We start from the raw sequence: 18,241 nt of genomic DNA on the forward strand, positions 1-18,241 counted from the left end.
TTGCAGATAGTGAAGGGTAGGTAACGTAAGCCTTTGCCCCCGTTGTAACCCGTCGTGCCTGCTTTTCTCTCCATTTGATTGATTGTTATCCAAGCATTTACTGTTTTAGAATTGGATCTTTTTGCGTCATTCTTTAATACCAAACAAGCACAGAGTCGCAATACTCTGTTTAGTCTTTGCAGATAGTGAAAAATCGTTTTAAAAAACAAAAGGAATCGAGCAAAATCAGTAGGCCACTAATGGGATCTCTTTTTGACCTCGCTAAAATAGAAACATTAGGAACAACCCCTCATGAGAAATACGAAACTAGTGAGATGAACTGAGCTCGACGCCATGATGACTGCAAGACAGCTCGGCTCCGCCACCCACCCCGCCCAAATTCTATAAGTTCCGGTGGAGCCCCAACGTGAACAGGTAGAGAAGAACTTGCCCTCCCCTCTTTGACTGAAGGTTCTTGTATCCTGTCCCTTCTGTTGTCATTTAACAGAACTTTTTGGACTACTGAAAGGGATTGTGTTCCGACCGCTGGTTGGTGGAGACATTTTGACTATATTCTGGACCTGCGTTGTCGCGTAATGCGTCATATGACGCACCGCGTTAGCGCACCCGGATGTACTCCGGTGCGCAAGGCGCAGCTTTCCGGAAGCGATCCAGAGCGCGGCGCGCAGCGCGTAACATAAGCATAACAGGTCATGTTACTTGTTAATAAAACTTTTCATTGGTTCATTTTACTTTTTTTATTCTAATGATGAAAGGCTTGGTCATAATAACGCTTTTTATTGCTTACGAACATTTTTTTTTCTTAAACATATATGTTATAATGTTCCAGGCTAATGTATTTTCCCGGGAAATTTACAACTGTCCTGCAAGTAAAATATTCCTATTTCGAGAAAAAGGGCATTTCTTTGTCCCATGAGGGAGCCGTTGAGCAAAAGAGGCTCGGCCTGCTGTCTTAGTCGCCGATAGGCCTGAATATCAGATTCTTATCGATCACTTTATGTTGCAGGAGTAGAAAACACAACAGCCCTTGACCATTTATCTTTACTGCGTTCCTGCGTATTATACCTTTTAACCGTCATGTAATTGGACTGCTTTATTTCACTTGCCTTTTACTGATTCAAAAAAAGTGGCTATTATTCAAAACTTTTCCAATGTAAGTACTACTACCGTGTTTTGATTTAAAAACCTTTATTGTGAAAATGTCAGTATACAAATACGGGCCTATAACCACGTGGGCCGGCCACGGAGCAAACTGGAATCGTATATGATGAGGGGACATTTACACTGTAGAACAACGTAACGGGCAACCCATTAGGTTGCAAGAACTAAGGTGTCTAACATTTGCAGAATCGGTGGACGTACATTTTATAATTAAAGTACGACAGGGCAAGTTACAATAAAATTATCTAGATATACATTTGCGGGCAAGTACCATGGTTGACGTTAAATCGAACTTTCAATAGTACAGTAATCAATAACACATCAGAACTTAATATCAATAGGGATGTCCAAATGTTCAATCAGTACTCGTCCCCGCCCGCCATGTGCTTCAAAACTGCATACGTATCTCGTGATATCAAGGTTGGGCAACCAGTACACAACAAGGAGTTACGAGTCTCATTTATACCGGCGCCATTTTGGGCGAGGCCGGGCAGGTCCAGGATATAGTCAAAATGTCTCCACCAACCAGCGACTATGATGATGTTCATAAGCTCTATTGATTAGATTAACACTCCTCTCTCCACATGTCATTTTCATTTGTCCAAAGTTCTTCTGAAGATTTAGAACCGTTTTCCTTGCCTCTGATTCTGACTCTGCCACTTCAATGGTGGATGTACTGGCAGGTCGGGCATTATCCACCAAATCAAACTGCAGATGAGATGCCTTCACCTGGAGAGGCGGAAAAGGTCCGTTTACGCCGCCTCCCCCCCCCCAGGCACCCCACGCCGTCTTTCGGCGCAGCATTGTAGGATGGCCACACCAGTGAAACTTGCTGGACACCACCTCGGTGCCATCCGGATCTCACCGCGTTCGAGTCACTGTACCGCAAGAGTGGGAGAAACTCAGCTGGACACGCCGTCTTTCGGCGCAACATTGTAGGATGGCCACACCAGTGAAACTTGCTGGACACCACCTCGGTGCCATCCGGATCTCAGCGCGTTCGAGTCACTGTACCGCAAGAGTGGGAGAAACTCAGCTGGACACGCCGTCTTTCGGCGCAGCATTGTAGGATGGCCACACCAGTGCGGCAACTTGCTGGACACCACCTCGGTGCCATCCGGATCTCGGCGCGTTGTGCTGCCTTCGGCCTATTCGCACATCGGTCCGCTACTGACGCCGCCTCACAGGCCAACGGGTTTTGTATGCTTTTTATAACCCAAAACCGCATAACAGGTCATGTGACTTGTTTATAAAACTTTTCATTGGTTCATTTTACTTTTGGTTTCCTAATGATGGAAGGCTTGATCATATGACCTAAAAATAACACTTTTCATTGGATTAAAACATTTTTTTTTCCAAAACGATGAAAGACCCACCTTTTTTTTTCTCACTCGGCAATCAAAAAAGGTTCCGTTAGATGACAACAGAGGGGACAGGCAACAAGAACCCTCACTCAAAAAAGGGGAGGGCAAGTTCTTCCCTACCGGGTCACGTCGGGGCTCCACCGGAACTCATCGAATTGATAGTCTACAGTGTTTCTGGATGTTTCAGACTGAAGCTGGCGTCAGCATGAGAGCACCACCATCTCGTAGCTCCGTCGTGGCCATTCCGCAAGCAATCATGGCAGCCGCTCCCCACCGGAAGCCTGCGGGAGTCGGGGGCCCCCAAGACTTTTGTAGAATGTTCAAAGCTGAGGGGACGCTTTCGAGAATGGAGCCCAAGCCCTAGCAGACAAGCGTCCGAGTTCCAAGGTGTCCCAGGGCCATTTTAGTGGACCAGGCCCAAATCCGAAGAGCCGGCCGCCATTTTAAAAGTCCTGTGGCAGCCGCCTATCGCTGCACCGCAAGAGTGGGAGCAACTCAACTACATGGTGAGCGAGACGCTGTAGCAGCAAGAGCGGGCGGTAAACAGCTGAATGGCGGATGAGGCACAGTGTAGCAAAAGCGGGCGGAATGACAACTGAAACGGTAAAGGGGCGCCCCACTGCAACAGACGAGCCTCCACCTGGGGAGGCCCATTCACGCCGCCTCCCCCCCCCCCCGGGGCGCCCCACGCCGTTTTTCGGAGCAGCATTGTAGGATACCAAAGCCAGTGCGGCAACCTACTGGACATCACCTGGGTGCCGTCCAGATCTCAGCTTGTTCTGCTGCCTTGGGACTATTCGCACAACAGACCGCTACTGACGAGGCACAGTGCAGCAAAAGCGGGCGGAAAACCGCTGAATGGCAAGTGAAACGCTAAAGGGTCTCCCCACTACAACAGACGAGCCTCCACCTGGGGAGGCCCGTTCACGCCGCCTCCCCCCCCCCCGGGGCGCCCCACGCCGTTTTTCGGAGCAGCATTGTAGGATACCAAAACCAGTGCGGCACCCAGGTGACATCACCTGGGTGCCGTCCAGAACTCAGCACGTTGTGCTGCCTTGGGACTATTCGCACAACAGACCGCTACTGACCATTGTTGCTTCTGCTTTAATAAAAAAAAATTTAAGGTGTTTACTGTTTTTGTTGCGATGTATATATTTATAAGTTATTAAAGTGTTATAATCCTACTACTTTGTTGGAGTGCTATATATTTTTAATGTGACACATAATTGTGAAGACTTTGATGTACAAAAAGGCATCCCTGGAATCTTCCGCTTCAGGCTCGGTCCCACACACCCTCACAGTGAGAATCCCCTCCCCAATCACAATACAGGATGGTTATCAGATAGTAGGAACGCGTGTGGTGTGACGGATCTCATCGGATGGGGGCCTTGATCTACTGTAACTCCTTTGAAGAGGGGTGATTCTTTACAGTTGAGGCCTTAAACTACATCCGCAGGGCTACGTGATAGCCTGGGACAGGCCTAGACAATCAGACACAAAGGAAGAGGAATGTCAGAGGGTGCGGTAGTGAATAGGGTGAAAGGGTGGTGTCGGGCGGGCACAGGGTGTGAATCTCAGGGAAGAGCAGCGCAGATGGGGGGAGGTTTATGGCCCATGCATAAGACAGAGAGCGGGGGTGACCAGTGCGTGGGGGAGATGCTTGCGAGGGTGGGGAGCCATGCTGAGGATCGGCGGCGTGCAGAGAGTGGGTCTGGTAAAGGCATCTAAAATGGCTGCCGTGCACGACAAAAGTGTGGCATTGGAAAAAAAGCAAGATGGCGCAGACAATGTTTATAAATACTGATTAATTTATAACAATTATTTTTAACAATATATTTATTTGCAGTGACAAAATGGCGGTCAACACTTCCTGATTTCCTTCGAATCGAACGTTAACAGATGTCACGATCGGCGGCGTGCAGAGAGTGGGTCTGGTCAAGGCATCTAAAATGGCTGCCGTGCACGACAAAAGTGTGGCATTGGAAAAAAAGCAAGATGGCGCAGACAATGTTTATCAATACGGATTAATTTATAACAATTATTTTTAACAATATATTTACTCGCAGTGTCAAAATGGCGGTCAACATTTCCTGATTTCCTTCGATTCGAACGTTAACAGACGTCACGCAGCAAAAAAAAAAAAAAAAACGCTCACGCGCAGCCGCTGGAAGACATGTATCAACATATATGAGCCTCCTCAGCCACCCTCAGAAAACATAAAGGGTCAGGATACATCTCCCGTACCCCCTTATACCCTGTAATTTAATTAAAACGAAATACAAAATGGCGAATTCCCGTTTCGCTACCTGTTCGCGAACCGGGAAGCGCTTCTACCGTGAAATATCAATTTTTTTTTTCCCACGGGACCCTTTATTAACCCCAACATCATTCCTAGTGGGTCAAGAGGGGTCTACCTTGCCCCCTTTCATTAAATTCCCCCTTCGTTTTTCTTCTCCTCTTTTCTCTCAATCCTACCGAGAGACAAGATGGCGGCCGCTCCGGACTGTTTAGAATGTTGACAGACACCGGAGAGCCAATCAGCTTTGCTTTGCAAAGCTCCGTTACGCGAAAAGTTCGCGAACCGGAGCGCTACCCGGGACGCTGTCACAGATATATCTGTTTTTTAAAACGTTAATTTCACAAAATCCACTGGAGCACATATATTGAGACCCAGCAGAGGCATATCGGGCTAACAGTCCCTACAATTTTGCCAAGTTTCGTGCAAATCCATTCAGCCGTTCGAGCTAAAAGTGAGGCCAAACGCCCTATGGAAAACTCAATGTTAAAAACGCGTTTTGGGACCCCCCTTTTTTCTCGGCCCCCCCTTGACGAAACCCCCCCAAATTTTCGGGGGCTGCTCAGAATCAAAATGTGCAATTTTCCTGTAAATTTCAGCCGATTCCGTCCACAAACGCCAAACGCATATATATATATATATAAACCTACAGGCTGTGCAATTTATTTAATGAAGTTCTGAAGTTTTCTTTTATGTCAACCCTCAGGTCTTTCTCCATACCAGCCCTGTCCTCGTATGGTGTCAGTGGCAACCACTGACCCCCTGCACCTAAAGTGGGCTGAACCCCAAATGTTTGAATGCAGCCCTCACAACCACTTTCACCAACGCCACTGCACTTAGGGGTGTCATGACCAGATATAAGATATCTTGTAATTATGCCTAGTAGTAGGCGGACATTTTATGCTAGGTGCGAAATGGATCATGGAAGTGGATTTAACCCTCTACACCACAGCACAAACGGCAGCCTAAGCTAATACACAGACCCTTGTTAGCATGCAGGAATGCAAGCTGTGCGGCCAAACTACAGTCCAGTGCTTACTCCCTCTCTTTTTGTCTCTGTTTTGCTCCTCCTGACTTGCTGAATAAAAATCTTGACTTCAAGAAACAGCTCTTAAACTGTCTTTCCTCTACTCTCATTTTCTTCATTTGTTCCCCTGTGAAATGAATCCAAAAAAGAAATGAACACTTTTGCTGGAAATATTGAATTTTTCTATTCCAAAGTGCAGCCTCGGGACGGAGAGAAAAAATGTTTCAAAATACAAAAGGTAACAAAAAATACTTAAATAATGCAAGAGAGAGTGGTTGCAAAGTGGCCGGATTGGTTTTATTCACACCCAAACACATAAAGCGCTACTTTATGGAGTTTGCCAGTGAAGCGCTACTTTTGTTTTCTCGTCTTTCTGTGAACAACATTGTTTTCCTGGGATGGGGAAGTGCACCATTTCTGGCAGTCCTGCAATACCTGGTTGATATTTGGATTAGAAAACCTTTAACGTGACCCTTTTAAGCTCTTTTCCTTATTTTAGTTTATAAAGTGTGTACTGCGGCTCTGTGTTCAGGGATTAGGGGGCATATTATCAAGGGCATTATTGCTGCTTTAGCTGGGCTTTTTCCCGCTAAAGCGGTGATAATTTTATCACCCTATTAGCAAGCTATCGCTAACAGCAGTTAGCGACAGCTTGTAGGCGATATCGACTGGTTTAGGGCCCGCTTTGCATGTCAGCGATATTCATGGCTAATGACATGCAAAGTGGGCGTACCCAACCTGTTAGCGACTGAAAGCAGTCGATAACATTGCTATCGCCTATTATCAACGCAGGCCAAGCAATAAAAAAAATCACGCTCAGCGCGAATATCGCCAAAACCTAACGCCTGCTCAAACCACTTCTTAAACTGTATATCCAATGGGAGGTGGATATTCAGGTGAAGACCCTATTGGCGATAACGGCTGAATATCACTGGATTTCCAGCGATATTCACGCATTGAGGCGCTATCGCGGGAAATTTTATCGCATTTCAGATAAACGTTGCTAATAGCACGTTATGTCTGCAATAAAATCCGGCGATGCGCGGCGATGAAAAAAAACGCTAAGCTCATTTAGCTATAAATATCGCTATTTGTTGCTAATATGCCCCGTGGTCTTTTTAAACCATACTGCTTACATTTTGTAAGGATATAACCCATGCACATTGAAATGGATCCCTTACTAGCACTGTAGTCATGTCCTCAACTTTTCAGACAAAAACACTCACTAATTTCTGAATAACGATTTTAAAAGCGTTAAGGTAACCATGGGGCATATTATCAAGGGCATTATCGCCGCTTTAGGGGGTCTTTTTCCCGCTAAATCGGCGATAATTTTATCGCCCTATTAGCAAGCTGTCGCTAACAGCAGTTAGCGACAGCTTGTAGGTGATAGCGACCGGTTTGAGGCCCACTTTGCATGTCAGAGATATTTATCGCTAATGACATGCAAAGTGGGCATACCCAACCTGTTAGCGACTGAAAGCATTTGCTAACATCGCTATCGCCTATTAGCAACGCAGGCAAAGTGATAAGGGTCTTGCTTTACATCTTACACATGCTCCCCTCTATTAAGTAACTTCTGATTTCAATCTTAACCAGGAAATATTTCTTCCCTACTTTTGTCCTTCTCCTGTTTCTGATGACATTTTTCTTTGCAGACCTTGGACTTGGGTATAATGGTCAAGGTAAGGAATACATAAAAATGATAGCTTAATTCTTTTAGCCTTAATTGTCTGAGTCTTAAGCCATCTGTAGACACTCTGAGGGCCTGAATCACAAAGGTAAAATTACACTGGTCTGTAAGTTTGCAATTGTTTGTTATCCACAAAGGTATGTTACTAGTAGTATTTTTATGACTGCGGAGTTGCCGCACATAAAAAAATTGGACTGCCCTAACTTTTATGTGCGGAGACTCCACAGCCATTAAGATACCACTAGTAACATACCTTTGCGGAAAGCAAACAATCGTAACTTACAAAAAAGTGTAGGTTTACCTTGGTGAATCAGGCCTTGAGTCAGTGGGTAAGCTTAGGAATTTCGATGATTTATGATGCACCATCTATACAAATACTGTCTGCTCTTAAGACTCATTTAACAAGGGCAATACCTTAAGGATGGGGTTGCACATTCCAAAATACCCTCGCTACCCTCTATTTCATCTGGAGTTTGGTCTGAATGGGCAGGATCTTGAATGTAAGGCAAACTTCCTTAAGTACTACTACGCCACACAAATAGCCAAACCAGATACCTTAAAAAAGGGATGTCAAGTTATTTTTACCGCCTCGACCAACCAATGGTCTTTTGTATTTTAAAAAGGTGGTTCTTCATCCAGATGTTAATGCCTACACGCTGACGGCCCTTACTGTTCTTTACTTGAGTATAAAGTCAATCTGGTAGAAACAGGTTGCATACGTCTCAAGGAAGGTCGACTAAGCATCTGTACATACCATCATATACGCAGCCCAATTATAAAATCATATAAGGAAGCAAGAGTGCAACCTTACTTAAAGTCAGGACTAAGCAAAGAGACCAAGCTCAGTATTCTTATTTATTTATTTATTTTAACATTTGTAAAGCGCGAAACGAAGGCCCGTGGGCATCTCGGCGCTGAATAACTGCAATGTTCTGACCAACAAGGTGACCGGGAGATCATTGATTAAAAAGCCAAGTCTTGACGTTTTTTCGGAAAGACCAGAGGGACGGGCTAGTCTTGATCGAGTGAGGCAGTGAGTTCCAAAGTTTTGGAGCTGCCACAAGAAATCTTCTGTCACCCCAGTTGACAGATTTGGTTCGGGGGAACACCAAGCCCAGCGAGCTGGAGGAGCGCAATGCTCTAGAAGGACAGTAAGGAGTGAGGTTCTGGATGAAGAATGCTGAGGCAGTTTTGTGTAGGGCCTTGTAAACCAGGCACAAGGTCTTAAATTCAATCCTCTTCCTCACTGGTAGCCAATGGAGTTGTTTCATGGTGGGTGAAACCGGGTGGAATTTGGGGATTCGCCCTAGGAGCCTAGCGGCCGCGTTCTGAATGGACTGCATTTTAGTTAGCACTCTCTCCTGGGCCCCTAGAAACAGCGCGTTGCAGTAATCTAGGGTGGAAAGCACCAGGGAGCTTACCAGCGTTTTAGCCATGTTTTCAGGTAAGAAGGGCAGGATTTTTTTAATGAGCCTGAGTTTATAAAAGGCTGAAGAAGATATCTGGTTAGCGTGTGGGAGGAAGTTCAGACGGTTGTCGAACATCACTCCCAGGTTCCTCACTTTGTCAACCGGGACTGGGGGCTGGCCCATAGATGACGGCCACCAGAGGGGGGACCACTCCGGAGAAAGGTTGCCAAAAATTACAACCTCCGATTTGTCGGAGTTTAGCTTCAGACAATTATGAGACATCCAGTTACCGATAGCCGACATGCCTTGATTAAATTGGTTAGCTTTCTGAAGCCCATCATTTTTGACGGCGAGGACCAATTGGGTGTCGTCAGCGTATGAAGTAAGGCTCATCCCGTGTGCCCTGATGACATTGGCAAGGTCCGACACATAGATGTTAAATAGTGTCGGACTAAGGGATGAGCCTTGGGGAACTCCACACGGAAGTGACAATGGGGGAGATTCAAAAGGTCCCACAGTGACGACCTGGGTCCTATTGGCCAGGAAGGAGGCAAGAAGATTTTTGGCATTGCCTTGAATGCCAATACTTTCGACACGGTCGACCAAGATGGTGTGGTCGACCATGTCAAAGGCCGCCGACAGGTCTAATAGTATCAGGACGGCGGTGCCTCCCGCATCCCGAATTGATCTAATATCATCCGCCGCTTTAACTAAGGCCGTCTCGGTTCCGTGGAAGCGCCGGAACCCGAACTGAGATTCGTCAAGACAGTTGTTATCCTCGATGAAAGCGGAGAGTTGGACATTCATAATTTTTTCCACTATTTTTGCTAATAGAGGAAGACTGGCGATGGGGCGATAGCTTTTGAGTTCTTCTTTGTCAAGGGTGGGTTTTTTAAGCAACGGCTTAATTAGGGTTTTCTTTAATGTCTCGGGGTAAATGCCAGAGTTGAACATGGAGTTGCAGATATCGGTTATGGAGGGTAAAACTGCATCCATGATTGGTCTCAGGACCTTCAAGGGACAAGGGTCAAGAGCCGATCCCGATTTGATGGTAGATATGATATTTAGTACCTCTGGACACGAGACCTCGCTAAACTGCGAGAGAATGGGTCCTTCAGGTAGAATGGATGGGCTGTAAGAGAGAGTGATGTTATTGGCGAAGACCCTGTAGATGTCATCAACTTTGCTAAAAAAGAACTTTGACAAAGCGTCACAGAGGGTGGGGTGAGATCCACAGGAAAACCCGCTAGTTGTTTGGTGGTCTCGTATAGACATTTGTTGGAGTTGTGAGCGGTTTCAATTTTGTTGCAATAATACTTTTTTTTTGCTTCCAAGATAAGGTGTTTGTATTTTGCTACCGATTCTTTGTATAGGAGTTTGGCTTCGGGTGTGTAATCCTTACGCCAATTCCTCTCTCTGTTGCGGCATTGTTGCTTTTGGGAACGCAATTCCTGTGAATACCATGGGGCCGAGGGAGTAGATCTATTGCGTGACCGTTGTTTGACTGGGACCAGATCTTTAGCTGCTGAGCTCACCCAGTCGTGGAATTGGGACATGGCGTTGTTAGGGTCTGAAGATAGCGTGGGGCGGGTATCATTAAGCATGCTTTCCAACCTGCAGACATCTAGATCGTCCCAAGCCAAATAAGGAAGACAGGGATTGTGGCAGGGTTTGTCTACCGGGGAGTCGCCCACTAGAAGTGAGGTCAGTATGAGATGATGGTCTGACCAGGTTAAAGGAAGTATGTCTCTGAGTTTAAGGCCCGGGGCATTGGAAAAAATGCCGTCTAGTGAGTGACCTCCGTCGTGCGTGGGGGAATAAACCAGAGGGGATAGACCAAATGTGGACATGTCAGCTAAAAACATGGCTGTGTCAGGGTTGTCGGGTACATCAAAATGAAAATTAAAATCACCTAGGATGGTAAAGGAGTTCTCCAACGCAGATGTTTCCAAAAAGGAGCTATGAGCCCTCAGGAAGTCACCTCTGGGTCCCGGAGGTCGGTAAAGAAGGATCCCTTTAAAGGTGTACGAAGGGGTCAGTTTTATTGCGAATTCTAACGCTTCGCAAGAAGTCTGGGGAATTGGGGTGTGCCTTACAATGTATGTGTCACGAGCAATAATAGCGATGCCACCGCCTTTTTTCGTGGTTTGCCTATCCAATCTGTGAGTAGTGAACCCTGCAGGAACGGCTATGACAAGATCCGGATCGGAGGCTTGTCCCATTCAAGTTTCCGTCTTAAACAAGATGTCTATTTTATAGTCCTGTATTAGTTCGTAAATGTCCTGGCTGTGTTTGTCCAGGGGGCCTCCGGGGGCAGAGTCAGCACAAGAAGAGATTGCTAACACACGCGGCTCTGGGTCCAGTGTTTTCCCCGATGCAAGCGAGTGCCATCCGGTTGTAAGAAACTGGAGGAGCCTTTATCCCTGGAATTTATACAGGTTACTACTACAACACAAATGGTGTGAGTAAAAAGTCCATTGTCTGTTTATGTGTTAGTCCTGACGAATGCTCTATAGACCCCTAGGGCCGACAGAGCTGAAACATGTCGACGTTTGTGTAGATTTACAACTACTTTGATCCAGTAACCTGATCAATCTAGTAGTACCGATATTATTTTAACCACACCTGGAAATCACACCAAAAATAAAAATCTCTTAGGGTGATTCTCCCAGTTTTTAAACCTTTTTTCCTTTTTTCGAGAATTTATTTTTGCACACTTTTTCTCACTTCTCTGGACACTGCACTATAGACCAGAGGTGCCTCGGGCTGAGGCTGGCAACATCACTACTTTGGAGTAATCAATGATAACTGCCAACAACCCATATGTGGGGCGGATGAACCAGATATACCGCACAACCACATCAGCATAGGGTTTTTGAGGTTACTCTAAAAACTTTCCTTACCAATGGTCTGATGTGTAACAAGTGTCTGTTTCTCCTTTCTGATAAATTACGTATCTAATGCATCAACATGGGCTGCTCCTATCACTATTGTTAAACCTTATAGTGTTCCAGTATAGGTAAAGATCCTTGTTTAACAGTTCTGAGTACTGTTACTAGCTAAGGGGCATTTTTTCAAGGGCATTATCGCCGCTTTAGCTGGACTTTTTCCCGCTAAAGCGGCGATAATTTTATCGCCCTATTAGCAAGCTGTCGCTAACAGCAGTTAGCGACATCTTGTAGGCGATAGCGACCGGTTTGGCGCCCGCTTTGTATGTCAGTGATATTTATTGCTAATGACATGCAAAGTGGGCGTACCCAACCTGTTAGGGACTAAAAGCAGTCGCTAGCATCGCTATCGCCTATTATCAACGCAGGAGGAGCAATAAAAATATGTGCGCTGGGCGCGAATATCGCCAAAACCTAACGCCTGCTCAGACCACTTCTTAACCTGTATATCCAATGGGAGGTGGATATTCAGGTTAAGACCCTATTGTCAATAATGCCTGAATATTGCTGGATTTTCAGCGATATTCACGCATTGAGCTGCTATTGCCGGAAATTTTATAGCATTTGAGATAAAGATTGCTAATTGCACGCTATCTCTGCGATAAAATCCGGCGCTGCGATAAAAAAAAATCGCTAAGCTCATTTAGAGATAAATATCACTATTTGTTGCTAATATGCCCCCAATTGTGTTAACAGTGTAAGAGAGACTTTCTTTCTGATTATATATTGTCTTTCCTAATCATTGCCTTAAACTACTTGTGATATTCTCAGCAGGTAAGGAAAAGGACAAGGAAGACGGACAATTCAGCAATGTTCTGATTACTTATAGATAATCTTCATTACTCTCAGTCCTACTCTTCCTCAACCCAGCCCTTTAGCCCTCACTCCTCTCCACAGGAGTTGTGGCATTGATGTAGTAATGGTTACTGCCTGTACGGCATTGCAAAATCTTTGCGGATCAGGTCCATAGTCAGTAGTGAGTTCAAAGGTTTTGCTAAAAGGTCAAAGCCTTATTCAGAGTGTGGGATATTCAGCCACAACATGACAGATAGCCCACGTGAGGTATTAAAAGTGCCTTAGGCCCAGATGTACAAAGATTTGCGTTGGTTTGTGTCACTTTTGTAGAGCAGCCCAAGAGGTTAAATCCTTTTTGCCATTTACTAAGCCATGCAAAAGTCCATTTGCCTGGCTTTGCACGGTTTAGTAAATACAACATAATGCAACACAGTGCATAATGCTGCCTTGTGTTATCAGGTCAGCGTTACATGGGTGGAGCACTGGCGTTCTGCTGCATCCACTCAGTCATTTTGATGCAAACCCCTATTTACAATCAGTAGTAAACATGGGGAATATACTTCTAATGATTGTTTTTGTGCAGGAAGATATTCCTTCTTTAACAAAATTAATCCTGCTCATAATGCAGGCACTTGTGTTGGAGCAAGGCAGCACACAGTGCGCAAGTGCACCCACGCACAAAACAGGTCACACATTACAATTTTTTAAAACTCTATTGAAGTAAGAAGCGATCCCCCACTTCCCATAAAGTGGCCAGACCACTATAGGATTACGTTTCTCATTCCATGCAAAAAAATGAAACGATTAAGCCCAATTCAGCGGCTGGTTTGGTTAGATGTCAATGGAAGGAAGTTTCTCTTAACGCCTTCACCAAGGTCTTTACGCCTACTACAACTTCTTTGCAAACCGATATAAATGTGACTTCAGCAACATACCATGATGCCCTCTCATTGGCCTTTGCTCAGATTCCACCATTTACAAAGAAGCCATATTTCTCCATCAGAGGCCAAGCCCCCTGGTACTCTAATGACTTACGCCTGGAGAAATCCAACTATAAATGTCTAGAATGTAGGTGTCCTTCCACCAGATCTTCTCTGGACAAAGAACGTTTCAGCAAGACACTAAGCAGCTATCACAATATGGTTAAACTATCCCATAAGATATATTTAACACAAAAAATGAATGACACAGGAAACTCTACAAAAGAACTCTTCCAAACAAGTATTCCAAACTACGTATTCAGGCAGCAACTAAATAATCAATGTAATCCCATTATTTAATATGTGAGCCATAATTGGCAATTTAATACAATTTTACTCTTCTTAAGTACTAAATCTGAATTAAATACAATTTACTAAAAATAATTTCAATACTAACCTCTGGCATAGGGGTGGGCGGAATTTGCGTTGTCACGCTACGCAAAGCTCCGCGAAATGGTAAACAAATCTCTGCGAGCACGCAGCATTGCTTGTTCTGCCCGTTCACAATGCTTTTTTCCTGTTCGCAAACGCTGTTTGCGTGCTCGGGGAGAAATAGCTCGCAAACACACATTTTGAAAGCACGAACAAGCAAAGAAAGCCGCAGATCGCGGAATTTTGTGAGACTCAGCATTCTCCCCGGAACACGAAATTACCCAAATTCCGTGAGTGAAACGGAATTTACTACCCAGGCCTACTCTGGTGCTTTGCTCTCAGAGAGATCCAGTGATTACAACAGAAATAAGGGTAAGCCAGCCTCCTTACTTGGGTTCCATCAGGTAACCATACTTCTGGTCATGGAATACGTAGTGCCCTCCTATCAGAATTTGATTTCATATCTACTCCATTGGGAGCTTGTTTGAGCCCCTAGGAAGTGTTTTCTGCACAGTGGAATCCCACATAGGACCCTGAAGGTGAGCGTTGATTATAAGGTACGCGGAACATTAATCTACACAATCTGAACACATAGATTATAAATGGTTATCATTTCCTATTACACAGGCTGTACACAGGCCATTGGTTGTTTTTTCCTGATGAATAGATGTTTTTTCGACTAGCACAAGGGTCGAAACATCGACACTCTTTGGAGAAGCGGTTTTCCGGTCTTTACTATCAATGTTATAAGATCGTATTCTTCATTCTGAGAGAATATTCTGTTACGTTCTGTTTATATGTTAATGTCTGTAATGTAATTAATGTATGTGTTGTATTTGGCTTACTGATGTATGTATTCATGTTTCTTTGTTAATGGTCACGTCATTGTGTGTATTTGCCCTTTTTTTTTTTTAATCTGCCTAAGATATGTCTTTGATCAAATTTGTTTATATGAATTAAATTTAAGTAACCTTCTACTAAACTTGTTTAGTTTAAAAAAAAAGTTATTTGTATGTGTTCAGGTAATTTTCTTTGGTAGGAAAATTCAAATGTAATCCCCAAGTTTGGGGTTCTAAAAATTCAAATATTCTAAGTGTGCTGTGGCAGAACCAATGCTCGTTTACTGTTATAGTCCCCAGCTTCTGCACGTTACTGTGTAACCCCATTGTCATATAGTGAGTTGCAGAGTACTGAGATACTCCTTTGGGAGTGAGTTACTGCGCTATATAAGATCCAATAGCATAACATAACAACAACAGGCACTAGGGGAGAGTAGAAGTTCACCATCACTTAGTAAATATGGCACATTTCTGTTTTCTCCCTTTCACACAATGCAGTGCAGCAAGTTGCCTTCCTGCATTGCATGAAACAAAATCATATCTGGCCCTGAGGCTAGATGCACCTGTGTTTTGGCATTTTGACAAATAGGGCATCTGCCATGTTTGTGACAGAGTATTCTGGTTTCCAAACTCTAAATAAGGCTTCCATTTGGAATCCTCTCAAGTTTCAGCTTTGCTTGAATTCATCTTGTCATTCTTTACTATTGGCATAGTTCTTGGTGTCTGTCATTATCAAGTTGTAATCATCTATTTCTACAAAAATGCTTCTAAGAACTAATTCCTACACTATCACATGTATTTATGGGTTTATAAGGCCCTTCCATTTCTTAACACTTCAATATTTATTCAGACCTGTGCTGTTGTCTGTCTGGTGTTTGCCTCCATATTAGGGCTATTGCTTACTGAAAAATAAGCTCAAAATATCTTGTAATTAACATTGGAACATACCACTTACATTGAGGTTGTAGTAGCCGCTTGTTTACAATAGCAAGCATTAATTAATAACACATTTGAAATTTGTATGTATTGTTCATCATCTTTTACTGTCCATGAATGAATGAATGATTACCCATTTCTATAGCGCATGGTTACCCTGAGGCATCCCAGCGCTTACGTGGTCCAGTCGGCACCAATGATTTTAGCAGAATAGGAAGGTTTTCAGCAACTTTCTGAACCTGAGATGGTTCTCCTCCATGCGAATAGCATCTGGAAGATTATTCCAAAGCTTTGCGGCCTGTAGAGAGAAACGTCTGCCCCCGGTCCGTGATCTCCTAGTCTTGGGGATTGCCAGTAGTAAATTGGGTGCAAAAGTACTGCAAGCATTCGGAGAGCAATGATAATTTGCATCTTCGCATTTTTACACTTGATCTGCTAATCCAATTAGGCATACCTCTCCTAATTCTGAAATGTATCAATCTATTGAGCAATGTGCACATGTATTGTATTTAAATTACATTTATATAGTGCTTACTACTCCTAAGGGGGTATTGGAGTGCTTTACACTAGCCAGAAAGCCACTCTAGAACCCAAGGTTAATGGTTACTGATGACATTGGATTAGTCTTGTGCTCTTAAGGAGTTCATTGCATGCATTTACTCTGCTGTTTTTGTGTTGTATTAAATTAGTTGGAGTGAGCAGTCAACATTAGTGCAAGGAATGTGAGTTGAAGGATGGTGGGATTAGTAGATGAGCTAGAGGGGATTGGGTACTGTTGGATTGCAGGGTATGTCTTTCAAAGAAGGACCAGGTGTTATATTTGAGATGAGGTGGGTGTATTTTACGGTAATACAATAATACAGATTAATGAAAACGTGCACATGACTTAGGCTGTACTCAAAAAGAGGAGGCATGCAGAGGATGGAAAGTAACAAGAAGGCATTCAAAGAGAAAGGAAAGCCAATAATGGTAAGTTGTGAGAAGCAGTCAAACATTTCAGGCAGGGCTTTAGCAACATAGATTAATTTTAAGATAGCATATATTCTGAGGGAAAAAAATACGTAAAAATAAGCACCAATACCTGCTCGTGAACTAGCGGTATAGTAGGTATTTTTGATAGGCTCTAAAATCAGGTGACTAGCCTGTCTGCCACCAGGCTACTCCTAGACATCCACTTTACCATGGAAAGCAGACCAGCCCAGGGGCTGGAAGCATAAAGTAATGATTTGGTACCTATTTAGGGACATATTTACAACTTTAGACTATGCATGAACAAAGTAGTAACCTCATGGTAAAAGCAATGTGAGAAGAAATACAGGGTAGGTAATGCAAACATCGAATACAAACATCGATAAAGGAGATTCTGAAAATTCTGGAGCCAATGTTTTCTGATGTTTAAGCTTAAATTTTGTCTTTAGTTATATGGCATCCTGGAAAAAGACAGTAATATGGTATGTCCTTTGTATCTTCCACAGACGCTAAATCTTCCTCAGGACCTGGATTATGGAACGACGAGAGTTGCACTACATCAACTCCTTTTGTGTGCAAAGTGAATAAAGTCCTTGAGTTTGTAGAAAAAGCACCAAATGAGATTTTTCAAGAAGGACAAATCACTGATATTTGAATTATTGGAAATGATTAGAAATGATGAATCCTTACCTATAGTAATTACATGTTGGTATATAACTAGAGGCTGGAGTATTTGGCAATTGAATTCAAAATAAAATCATAGCATTTAAACTGAAAACAGAGGTTGTTTTGTTTTCTATCTTCATGAATATATGTTGTACGCTTTCAAAGAAAGTCTTAACTTTACCACACAGTTCCCATGTGAGAGTGGGCTTGGATCCTGTATGAACCCTGCAACAACTGAGGTTCCTTTCCTCTCCTGGCTACCCTTCCAGTACCAGGAGCTGGGAGAAGTCATTATTGATGTCAAAGACTGAACGAATGAAATACACCTTGAAAAAGTAAAACTGTTAATTTACAGGGGGAAAGAAAGGACTAACACACATATTAAAATAAATATATGTTTTTCCATACCATAGAGGAATACCATACGCCAGAAAAGATCAAAAGATGAGGAGAAAACTCAAATAATCAATCAACCAATCAATTACTCAAGTGGCTTGTATAGCGTGACTACTCACCCGTCAGGGTCTCAAGTCTTATACATTTTTAAATCAAGCAACAAGATGAAAAGCAGTTTCAGACAGTATGCAAAATAATTCTTCCGCCTGGTCGTCAACAAAACCAACAAAGTCCTCCATATTTCTTACCTGCCCCAGCTCAGCACCAGCATGCAGATGTAGGGGTAAGACTTTGTGCCTTAGGAATTCAAAGCACAGGAAGGAAGTCTCACACAATTCTCACTGAGTGCATGTCCTCCTCCGGTATTGTGTTTTCAGTGGCTTCTGCATT

At 43.7% G+C, this 18,241-nt stretch overlaps 1 protein-coding gene across 1 annotated transcript in view; it reads left to right on the forward strand.

Annotated features, from left to right (window-relative positions):
* LOC147724244 (lectin-like) overlaps positions 1–17,563 on the forward strand; it is a 172,151-nt gene extending 154,588 nt beyond the window's left edge. Inside the window, exon 6 of the mRNA XM_086966981.1 lies at positions 17,296–17,563. Within this exon, the coding sequence (XP_086823107.1) occupies positions 17,296–17,444 (149 nt within the window). The 3' untranslated portion in view covers positions 17,445–17,563. The remainder of the gene's footprint in view (positions 1–17,295) is intronic.
* The last annotated feature ends 678 nt before the right edge of the window (positions 17,564–18,241 follow it).

The sequence above is a fragment of the Lissotriton vulgaris genome, chromosome 4_1, assembly GCF_964263255.1.
Source record: "Lissotriton vulgaris chromosome 4_1, aLisVul1.2, whole genome shotgun sequence".
In the NCBI taxonomy this organism is placed as follows: Eukaryota; Metazoa; Chordata; class Amphibia; order Caudata; family Salamandridae; genus Lissotriton; species Lissotriton vulgaris.